The sequence below is a fragment of the Colias croceus genome, chromosome 2, assembly GCF_905220415.1.
Source record: "Colias croceus chromosome 2, ilColCroc2.1".
NCBI lineage: Eukaryota > Metazoa > Arthropoda > Insecta > Lepidoptera > Pieridae > Colias > Colias croceus.
In genome coordinates, this window is record NC_059538.1 from 2,362,651 (window position 1) to 2,375,406 (window position 12,756).

General features: G+C 34.3%; 1 protein-coding gene across 2 annotated transcripts in view; it reads left to right on the forward strand.

Moving 5' to 3' along the window:
• Positions 1–11,505, forward strand: part of LOC123705317 — a 76,362-nt gene extending 64,857 nt beyond the window's left edge. For both annotated transcript variants that reach the window (XM_045654057.1, XM_045654066.1), the window contains 3 exons: positions 8,671–8,788; positions 9,078–9,135; positions 9,237–11,505. In XM_045654057.1, coding sequence (XP_045510013.1) covers positions 8,671–8,788; positions 9,078–9,135; positions 9,237–10,808 — 1,748 coding nt within the window. In that variant the 3' untranslated portion in view covers positions 10,809–11,505. The remainder of the gene's footprint in view (positions 1–8,670; positions 8,789–9,077; positions 9,136–9,236) is intronic.
• The last annotated feature ends 1,251 nt before the right edge of the window (positions 11,506–12,756 follow it).

A 12,756-nucleotide genomic window follows, 5' to 3' on the forward strand; every position in this document is an offset into this window, starting at 1 on the left:
GCAAATAAATTTTAAATATTAATGTTTTTGTATTTCCTCGGATGTAAGTATGTACCTAACGTTTTTAGATTAACAATAGTTGTTTTCTATTCTTTTGTTACTTACTGTTATTGATGTTGTGTCAAGAAAGTCTCGTTTTACACCTCTAGATTTAGCTTAAAACTTATGTTTAATAACAATATTCAGGTATTTCCATGCAATGTTGTTTTAATCGGTTCAGCAGCTAAACTACAGATTACTAAATATTTGATACGGCTTAGTCTCAAATGAATAAAATACATTTTGACAATTATTTCTTCATCCACATCATATTCATGATCACATACCATACTAATATTATAAATGCGAAAGTAACTCTGTCTGTCTGTCTGTCTGTTACTCAATCACGCCTAAACTACTGAACCAATTTGCATGAAATTTGGAATGGAGATATTTTGATACCCGAGAAAGGACATAGGCTACCTTTTATTGCGAAATATGTACCACGGGCGAAGCCGGGGCGGACCTCTAGTTTTATATAAAGGCTTCTTTCTTTGTTTGAGAGTTTCTGAAATTATTTAATCAGGTCAAATCGACATTTTAGTATATGCAACAGATTACTTTAATAAAATAGAATTCTGGTAAACTAGCTGGAACAAGGGCGTGCGTCTAGCTGAGTCTACATAGCCCAATTTTCCTTTGTAACTTAAGTTACCGGTCAGCTACGGTTCCTAACTTAACTGAACCATTCAAGTTGAACGACCAAGTTAACACTTGATAATTGTTCTCCAATTCAAGTTAGCTTTACTTTACTACATCAAAATGTAGCTTATAAAGATATTGGTCTTTAATATTTAGGTATATTTTAAAGTAATATTATTTTAAAGACAAACTTACTGACCCATATAGTCATAGAGCAAAATAAAAATATTGTATTTGATTTGACGCAATAGCAATATTGCCAATATTCTGTTAACTTTAACCCAAATGAATGAATTTAACGCTTCATTTCACAGAAAGCAACAATAATCACATTATCATTGTGTGTTTTCACAATTTGTAACGAAAAGCCCGCCAATATTTCACACGTAAAAAAGCTACCAACTAATCACAGATTAAATTAAACATGTTCTAGCAATTTCGAATAGATTCCTCAACTCAATTATAAATGACAAAAGTTTGTAACTACAAGTTCATTATGAAGTTGTAGGGCCTCATTAGGAGTGCACCTTGAGTTGTCGAGACTCCGCAGTTCCTATTTGTTAGCCGTGTTTATTGTATGTTGGATGTAAAACTTCTTATATTAATTATAGATTTCCGCCCCGGGATAATTGATCCATTTCTATGTATTTCTGTTAATGTGTGTTTCTTATAATGTTAATTGTACTCCACGGAAATGGGATAACCGATTTTTATGAAATTTTATAAGTAAGAAGGTATTTAAAAGTCTAAAAATAGGTCTGAAGCTTTTTGAGACTTTTTTATTTAATGCTTAGTTTATGTGATAAGGTCTATTTGAAATATAAAATAACATATTTAATATTTATTTCTCTAGCTGATACCACTCACTGATTAGTATCAGTAAGTGAATAGTTTCACTGATAGAATATTTAATACCTTTTTACTACATTTTCATACGTCGTTTGTTATTTGAGCTGACAAGTGACAGATAAGCTTAACTGAACATATTTAGTTTCAGTACTCTGGGAAGTTGCGAAGTTGGATATAATCTGTTTACTGTATAAAGGGAAGTTACACTTTGACATCTATGTGTTAATTTAAGCCTTTTACATATTTATAAATTAGTTATACTTTAGTTTCCTTGTTGAATGTAGCAAAAAAGTGTTATGTAAATAATCCTGTGCTTTAATAAAAATTGTAGGTGTTTTCATTAATTATTTATTTTCCACATATTATAACAAGCTACCGATATCCCCCGTAGGGATTTATGCCAAACTTTTTAAGGGCCAATCCTTTTGTGCAGGCCTAGTTAAGGACTATTAAATGACCTTACGCCTCTGCAAATGTTCATGGGCGGTGGTAGAGCTTACCATCAGGTCCTGTCTGCTTTTTTGCCGAATATTACATAAAATATAAAAAATGCTTTATGAAAAGACATAAGATTTTTTTCTCATTACTTGTCCTTTTGATAGTATGCCTATCTTGCCTTCATTACCTTACCTTCATCAATATCTCATCCCATTTGAAGACATGTTCTTATTACATAAACTCAAGTTGAAAGATACCGAAATAGACTTAGAAATTAATGCTTGAACAAAGCCATACGAAAAGCTAGTCATAAATATGCAATTTGCGAAGTTTCCATCGATCTGATAACCGCGTTATCCAGTCGCTCCATGCATTCGATTTATTCCCGTGTCAATGTTTATCTTGCCCTGTGTACGATACTTTGGTGTTCAATTTACATGATGTTCTGTTTTGTCATTTCCTAATATATGTTCATTGTTCAGCGGTTTGTTTGTTTGTTAAAGAATTATCTAGTTCTGTATGAAGTAGATTTAGTTTAGAGTTTTTTGACTCTAATTCCTTCTGTTATTTATTTTATGTACTAACTGCGTTCATCGGTTTCCCCCGTGTGGCCCCACTCCTGTTGGTCTTAGCGTGATGATATACAGCCTTCCTCTATAAATAGGCTATCTAACACCGGCATTTTTCAAATCGGACCAGTAGTGCCTGAGATAAGCGCGTTCAAACAAACAAAATCTTCAGCTTTATAATATTAGTAAATGTGTTACTCTTTTCAAAAAAAATTCAGTTTACTCTCTTCGTTTGATGATAAAGGTATATATGTCATGAAACTTGAACTCTTTAGAAATAATCTTTAAAACTCTTCTTCGCATTGATTCTTAAATCTTTAAGATTTTGTTTAGGGTTCCCTGCTCTTAGCTGATTAGTCTCTTAAGAATTATAGAAAGAAACTCAATCTGGTATCACTTTAAGGCACTCCTATAAATTAAATTAATACTTTTTTATGTACCTACTTACTTTATATTTTTGGTTTTATGGCATTCAAATGCTTTATAAATTTATATTATATTATTTATTTATATATTATTTATATTATATTATTTTTTATAAATTTATATTATTTATATTTATATACTAAATCATAAAATATATATGGCGCGAAGGATGCGGGTTCGAGTCCCGCCTCGTGATCGAATTTTTTCTATTCTTTATCTATATCTATACATATATAATAAAATCGTAGGAAAGTCAAAACTGTACATTGAATATTTTTTTAAAAGAATACATAATCCATGATCTATAATCGATATAGAAGCCAAAAACATAGTTTTTAGAATTTTTGTCTGTTTGTCTGTTTGTCGGTTTGTCTGTTTGTCTGTTTGTCTGTATGTTTGTCCGAGCTAATCTCGAAAAGTACCACATAGATTGACTTCAAATTTTGCATGAATATTACTAACAGGTCGGGTGAGGCTTTTATATACACATTATCATGCTATCACCTCCGGGGGAGGAGCTGTGAACCTTTATTTTTCTAACGTATTCCGTGTATTACACAGCGTACAATCTAAAGACTCATGTTTAAATGTTGTTTTTGGGTAAGCCACGCTATTATCTAGCTTTACACTATAAAAACTACGTCATTTACGTAATTTTGGCAGAGAAACAGTTTAATGAATCTTAGTAGTATAAAGACAAATTTGAAACAGCGCCATCTATGAGACTTCATTAAAATCAAATCAATTTACATATTTAACGCTTCTTGCAAATTTATAATTAAGAATTAAATAATATGATGTTGGTGGGGTTTTTAATTGTACTTATTATTTATTTAACTTTTTAACCCATGTCTTCCCAGAGTCCACTTCAGGTGCTTATATTTTATGTGAATATACTAAATAAAATTTTACAAGTGAGGGTAGATGTTTATTATTTGATGTCAAACAAGACACCATTAACAGTTAATTGTGACATTTTAAAAAATCCTTCTTGCGTTCCCACAAAAGGTAAAATGTGGCTTTTATATTTATTCTTTATACATAATTAATTATATAGTTAGACTCATGTTTTTAATTAGAATTGAAGTTACGACAAAATAAGAAAATGATGAAATTTTATTTTTATGTATAACTTTTACAAGACTATATTATACGCCCAAAGAAGGTCACTTAAGTTCTTGATAGAATTTTATTTGTTAGTAGCTTTTTAATAAAATAAGGTAAAGTAATCTTTTCATTTTTTTTATTTACAGATTCAATGTTCATAAAAAATTAACGATTTGCGTGAGGATGTAGTAGAAATAAGTATCCTGGCGCGTGGTCAATTGTTGACTAAAGTTAATTTCCAACGTATGGTACAATCATTGGAAGAATCTTGGGTAATTTTAGAGGACATTTTTCGGGAATGAGAAAAGGGGCAGCCAACCACGTATCAGCGTGCGTACATGAGAATCTACGTTTTAGTACCAAAAAAAATGTTATTTTGAAACGTAAATATTGCACTCACAACTACTGTACAAGTATGATTTTTATTCGTGCTTTACTGTTGTTTTATTATCGTTATGGCTTTCGCGGTACAGATAGTACTGGGATCAGAGTACATATTATTTATCAATTTAATATACGTACCACACCAAGTAAAATATTACAATCATACCAAATGGATTAACACGGTATGTACATAAGGCGGTCTTATCGCTTACTAGCGATCTCTTCCAGACTGCCCAAGGTAAGAGATAAAGAATTATACTCATGATCCAGCAATTTTCAACCGAAAAAGAAGTTTTTCTGTAATTGGTAGTTGTTTCATTTATTTATTTTAAAAACCTAATTTTACTTTTACATTTGCCCATTTGCATTACATTCAGCTTCCATAAAACTTATAAAAATTTTATGTTTATTTCTGTCTAATATAACTACTCTTTTTTAGATATAAATAACAAAAACAACTTTTTTATTAAAATTTAGTACCTTGGGAAGATATTATCTATGTGTTAATAGAACAATACATAAAGGAAGTTATGTTACGATTTTATACAATGAAAATATGTAAAAAAATATTAGCAGGTGTAATTATTAAATTGATCCCGAACCCAAAACTGTAGTTAATTTTTTTGTCATTTAGTGTTTAATTCATGTCAATTGGTTCATTAATAAAAAAAAATATGATCATTTAAATAATCACGGCGAACATTTGCTAAGGCATTCATGTACAAGGTGTAATCGTTCAGTGTGCACAGGCGATTTTTTTTTTGTAAGTATTACAGATAACAAAAAACTTTAAACTGATATCGAAAGTACTTAACCTAATAATGGCCGTAATCATTTTTTTTAAATAAATCGAGAAATATCAAAAAAAATATCTTTAAACCCTTACATTAAGTACATATGAAATATGAATATCCCATATACATTTAATATGAAAGATTTTAGCTTTCTTTTTCTTTTTTTGGTTGTCTGCTTTAATTACTTCGCAAATTTGAAGTGGCATTTTCCACGCTTTTCCCGGACATTTTCACGCATTTTCCGGATATTTTCCGGGCATTTTCCGGGCAATTCCTCACGCATTTTCCGGGGATTTTCCAGGCATTTTCCATGCCTTTTCCGGACCATTTCACGCATTTTCCGGATATTTTCACGCATTTTCCGGGGGTTTTCCAGGCATTGTCCACGCTTTTCCCGGATATTTTCCAGACATTTCCCAGACATTTTCCGGAGATTTTCCAGGCACTTTCCACGCTTTTCCCAGACATTTTTACGCATTTTCCGGATATTTTCCGGACATTTTCATGCATTTTCCGGATATTTCTCAGGCATTTCCCAGTCATTTTCCAGACATTTCCCTGACATTTTCCGGGAATTTTCCAGGCATTTTCCACGCCTTTTCCGGACATTTTCACGCATTTTTTGAATATTTTCCGGGCATTTTCTGGGCATCTCTCAGGCATTTTCCACGCTTTTTCCGGATATTTTCCAGACATTTCCCTGGCATTTTCCGGAGATTTTTCAGGCATTTTCCACGCTTTTCCCAAACATTTTCACGCATTTTCCGGATATTTTCCGCATATTTTCCGGGTATTTCCCGGACATTTTCACACATTTTCCGGGGGATTTCCCAGATATTTTACAGGCATTTTCCGGATATCCCCGGAAAATGCCCCAGATTTCCGGAAAGTACGTAAGTTTTTTAGCTTAGATTAGTAATAAATTCTATTAACAATTCTATGAATTGTTTATGGTAGTACGTGTTTACTAGATAATTGTATGTAAAGTAGTAACTACTATGCAGTCGCTATTCCACGCGGACGAAGTCGCGGGCACAGCTAGTAAATTTATATACCTACTTACTTGTTAATCGAAAAACTTATTTAAATTTGTTTTATTATCTGTTAGATTCAAAAAGTTTTCTTAAATCTGGGAAATATCACAACCATCCCAAATTTCATTAGTAAAAACAAACATTCTTAACAAATAACTCGAATAAACAGAAAATATTAATCTAAATTATAAACCAATAAAACATAAAATAATCTGACAATCTTGAAAGAGAGCTTAAAAGCTCGTAACTTTAAATTGGACGGAGTTATTAGTCGAGTACTGCCTTCCGTACCTTCAATATAGCGGAATTAATTTTTTAAACTAATCATTAAACATTTCAATATATAGCTATTTATTGTACAAAATAATTTATATTCGTGTTTATTCAGTACACTTGTTTTGTAAGGCGATATAAATTGAAATTTTGTAAGTAGAATTTTTACCCAAAAACTGCTGATCGAGTCCGAGTGAAATTGTAGATCGAAATAGATTGAAAGCATAATAAATGACCGTTTTATTTTGCTTCCAATTGAGAAAAGTCAGGCGCTGCAATTAGTAGTACAAAATATTAAGAATATTATCAAATTCATTGAAATTAGAATTCAGGTAAATATTTTTTAAAAACGTAGATACAAATCCGTTAAAGGCTTGATTGAATTAACATTAGAAGTCGATATCTATAAATGAATTACATAACAAAACAATCCTGTCTTGTTTTAAATTACAGATTTAAACAAACGGTTTTATATTCTACGTAAAATTTAGAAGGAACTAGAACTAGAGGGAATACAAATTTTATTAAAAGCTACTAGATGTGCCCCGCAGTTCTACTCGCATTACTCTGTTCCTATTGGTCTTTAAGCGTGATGAGGCTATATGCCTATAGCCTTCCTCGATAAATGGGCTATCTAGCACTGAAATGATTTTTCAAATCGAACCATTATAGCTCCTCAGATGAGCGCTTTCAAGCAAACAAACAAACAAACTCTTCAAATTTATAATAATAATAATAGAGATAATTGCTAAAACCGCGTACCGAAGTTAATTTCCCAATTAATTAATTAATCAAGCAACAAACTTTACGAAACCCTGCTTCAAACTCGAAAAGTTTATTTATGAACATTGCCTTAGTGTAAAAGCGTTTTACAAGCTTATTATTCACTTGCACTGTAGATATTTATGTTCGGGTGAAATCTTGCAACTCAATTTTGAAGCAGTCTATAGAGCTGAAATTTTGTACACAGATTCAGTTTTAGATTGCAATGCCTAACCAACAAAGTGTGGCGTCATTCTAAATCCAAGATGGCGACACTTCGAAGATGACAGACCAATTAGTTTTAGTGCACTCCTCTAATATGTGTAATCAAATAAAATTATGATGTCAAGTTTTAAATGTGATGTCATTCTAAACCAATATGGCAGAATAAAACACTTATAAAAGCTTGTTTTAAAAAATAATTTATCCTTAATTTATTAAATCATCATATTGAATATTAGCTATCACTAGGTCCGATAAAAGTATATAGAAAAGTGTCAACAAGAAACTGTGGTTTCTCTTTAAGTACACGTCAGCATATTCCATTATCTAGATTCTAGTAAAAGCAAGTCAATATAGACCACACCCAGCTTGAAACGGGTAAAGGAAATGGGAAGCTTCACGGCATAATGTCGTTTATCAAGTGTAGCTACATTTGTTATTATTTCCTGAGTGATTTATTTTGCTCGGATCTAAAATAGACTTAAGAATTGTTTTGTTTGAACAGGTTTGAACAGTTAATGTATTTCAGTAATTATCAAGCACTTATAGGTTTCCGCCCGCGGCTTCGCCCGCGCAGTCAAAGAAAAATCCGCATAGTTCTCGTTCCCGTGGGATTTCCGGGATTGCGTCATTTTCCCGGGATAAAAAGTAGCCTATGTCCTTTCTCGGGTATCAAAATATCTCCATACCAAATTTCATGAAAATTGGTTCAGTAGTTTAGGCGTGATTGAGTAACAGACAGACAGACAGAGTTACTTTCGCATTTATAATATTAAGTATGGATTTTAAGTAATGACTATAATCGCACCAAAATCTTAAAATCTTCAATTCCATTTCAAGCATGTATCATCAATTGTACTACATTTATGTTAATACCAGAGATTATAAAATCAGTATCAATTACAACGGTCAAACCACTGTCCCTAATGAGATGCATTTCAAAAACATACACAAACCTAGATGTTATATTTTAGGCAAAACCTGTAACCTCAGTTGCGAACTCTATAGACAGGGTATCTGCTTGATGTAAACATCAAGCAATGCGACTACTCGTATGCCAATAAAATGAAAAAAAAAAAACATTCACTATACGCTGCTCGTTCAGATATTCAAGGTCAATATAATTTGCAGGCGCTACAGAAAAGGAGACAGATGAAGAGGAAGGCAGGACTGGAGCCCAGGATGAGGCTGAGGAAGAATCCGACCACGGCAAGCACATCCTGCCGCTCACCAACCATCCACCGACTGTGTAAGCCTTCTATTATGGTTTGATATTGAACACGTGATTAATTTTCCGATTCATTTGTATAATCTTGATTTATATCGTAATGAATAAGCCATTTATGATTAAAAAGAAAAATTGTAAAGTTAAGAAATAAATGATGGATTAATTCACCTGAATAACAAATTCTAATTAACTATTATCTAAATTATTTTCCAACTATGTAAGACTTTTGGGAAGTGAAGTATCTTGGTTTGCTTTAGTTGCCTTGCCCTTTATTGCGCAACAAAGCAATAATCATTGATTTATCTTTCAGTGAAGCATCGGCTAGCATGCAGGACTTCTTCAAAATGTTGGATGAAAAAATTGAAAAGGTACATAACTACCTTTTTTCTTGAATTATTATTTTTTATCCTTAATTATTATTAAGCATCTTCATTACAATCAGTATTGAATTTCGTATTTTTTCTCACAGGGCAAAGACTACGACTCATCGAGTGAAACTGAAGTACAGATAGAAAAAGAAAGGCGAAAACGTTTAATAGACCAATGGCGATCTGCGTCGCAGTCCACACAGTCCTCACAATCACAGCCCAGTCCGCCCACGCCGGCCAGACGACGGCTGCACAGACCGATGCCACCCCAGCCTCCAGAACGCCAGAACAGCCCTGGAAGCGTGAGACGTTGCTATCGGCAACAACACGTCCCCGAAGGCATGTCTCCACCGCCGCGTCGGTCACACAGCGCCCAATCGCACCACCCGCCGGACCCTCGCCATATAAACGGAGAAAACTGGCAAGACCCGACTAAATCACCCGTCAAACGGTCTCAAAGCGCCGGTGCCAACTGGAAAAACAACCCAAAGGTCGCACCGTATCAGAAGCCAAAGAAGAACGAAGTCAACGAAAGCCAAAGAGCCGTGCAAAAAGACATGGACATATCAGTGTCTCAGTCTGTTGATGCTAGTCAAGATTCCCAAATCACGTACAATCCAACATTCCAAACACACAGCCCAGCGCATTCGGCGAAATCACAGCAGCCGTACATCACTCAAATTTTAAGCTACCCCATGTCGCAACAAGTGACTCCACCTTCGCCACCAAAATACATTGCTCCGCCGGAAGAATACCAAGATCCACAAAGTAATACAGTTGATAATAAGTACAATAATTCGAACCAAAAAACGACGCCAGTGACACAAATGAATACTCAGTCACATATATATTATATTCACGGTAACGCTGCAACGAACGTGTCCCAAGATTTAGCGCAGCAGAGGCAACAGACTGCTATACATTTACAGCAGTACGTAGCAATGAAACAGGCGCAGCAGCAGATGTTTTCGTATTTACAGCGTGGACCACATACAGTGTTTCCCAACGTTGATTATTCACAAATACCTCATCGAACGTACGAGGGTGAAGAATACGTACATCCCCCATATGCGCATGGCCACCCAGCAATGCGACCGCATAGTGCGCCGACTCCCGTAGGAGTCGTCAGGCCTATGGCAGTCGCACCAGGATTCGCTCCACTCCCTGACGGCTCTCACATGGTTCAAATGCCCATGTACATGCACATGCCTCCCGTCGTATCGACTATGGGACCCTGGATTCCAGGACAGGGGCCCGAGATGCAATACTACCCGCAATCGCCATTCATGCCCATGTACCGGCCCAACTCCGCGGGATCAGCCGGGACGTTAACTAGATACCAAAAGAAGGAGACAATTGAGACTGATGGAAAGAACGTGTGCCAAAGTATAAACCTGGTGAGACAGAAGCAGATCGGGCAGATAGTATCGGTGCCGGGGCAGGAGCTGACGGTGTGCAACAACCCGAGCGACAGCCCGAGCTCCGCGTCGGTGAGCACGGACAGCGGCGTGTCGCCCGGGAACAGCGCACCCAGCTCTGTGCCCAAGTGCCCCGGCTTCGGTGCCATGACGACAGACTCTTACACGAATTCGGTAGATAATAAGAGCAAGAAAGTGAAATCAGTGCCGTTCTCAACGCGATCGCTGAAAAATTCTAAAAGTTTAGATTCTTAGCGCAAGTTTGTAATTATGTAGATTTTCTAAGTGTACCTAGCGCCTAGTCAATATGTATAGTAAATTTTAGATTCAACACCGCTTATCATTGTATAGTAAAGTGAGCATTTTTCATCAGTGGGTGTAATTAATTTAATCGAGCTAAATAAAAGTGAATCAAGAAAAATGGAGCGTGAAGACGAAAATTATGTTCTTGGAGAGGTCCTAGAAGACAAACCAAAGGCAACATATCAGCAAAGGAGGCTGCACGCAGCTTCAGATTCCTGTCAAATAGGGAAATAGTGCTATATAGTACAGACATTCTTATTATTCCAGCAGCTGTGGTATCTAATATCTAGGAGTGATTTGCCTTGACATGCAGCTGCGGTTAGGATAGTTGCTGGGACTCGGAACTACTAGGAACGGGAACGGACTAGGAACCACATCCAAGGAACTAATGTTTATTCGATCACTCTTAATCGATGTCGTAAGACTTTCATTTCAAATTCCACTTCTCGTGAATTCTGTGATTATAATTTCCATTACTTCTATGCGTGATTTTTGTTTGAAACGGGTAAATTATTATTATTTATTGACGTAATTATTTAATAGGTGTAATTCTATCTAAATATATGTTTAGATAAAGACATGTAAGTGGTACTTTGATGTGCCGAACGATGCATTTTAAATTATCCATTAATAAAAATAATAATGAGTATTCACTGGTTTTATTTAGCCCCTTTAAAGCTTTTTATAACTGAACAAAAGGAAACCTCAATAGTATTCAGTATTAAATAATTTAATTATTATTGTTGACAGTATATTTCCACCATTCTCAACATCGTCTTTTATTTACTATCAAACCACACTCACGAAGACAAACTGTGTTAGCTGATAATTCTGTTATTTACACAACTATTATTTTAACGTAAATCAAAAATAACAAGCCTCCCGCCGCAGCCACTTTCGTATTGTTACAGAAATTTTCTTACATTGGCAAGATGCCAATAGGGCTAAAAATCTTATGCTTATTTTTCTTTTGATATAGGCTCTCATAAACTGTGAATAGTCTTTTGAAATGTGTGGTTTATAAAAGGTTCTGATGCATTTTCTATATAAGATGCAGAACGTGTACTTTAATTGGTTTAGACGTAATGTTCGATGTAGGAAATGTTAGAGCGATACTTGTAGATTTAAACTCTTTTATTTTTAATCAGAATTGGGAAAATTTCTTATGATTTGAAACGATGTAATTCAGAATTATTTGATAGAAATTTCATAAAAATGTTAATTAACACATAAACACAAATATTATGATCATATTTCAGATAAGTAGTGAAAGATTTATTACCACAACATTATTTCGCATAGGTATCTTGTAGAGTAGTTCAATGTAGACACTAGTCTTAGATATAAGTACTTATTATAATCCGATCGAGTCCTATTCAAATTACCTAAGCGATTAAGTATAAGTTGAATGAAGTAGAAAAAACATAATATTACAAAACCAGAAAACAGTATGAAAAGTTTGGTGTCAGTATTTAAACCATGTTTACTCAAATCCACTCTTATCTTATAAGCCTTTGAAATCCATAGAGGTTATACCTAACTTTTTCTTCAATAAAAAGAAAATATGTTCCATAGAGAATTCAATTCAGAATATTATTGCTACGTTACTTTTTCTTTTCAAATTGGTACTACGTCGTAGCCTCGTAGAGTTACACCTACGGCGTAGTTGAATATAGATGATAAAATTTTAAATATTAGATTTTCACCTGCTGCAAGCTTATATAATCAGTATCTTGCTTAGATAGTACGGAAAGTGTGTTAGGGTATATGAGCATGAAGATGCGAGTAAGCATAGATTTTTAACTAGTCTCTTTTAAAAACGACATAATATTATCTACCAACAGCGTAGGTGCTCAATAAGGTAAGGTTTTTTTATACAATACATGTCTATGCGCAAAAT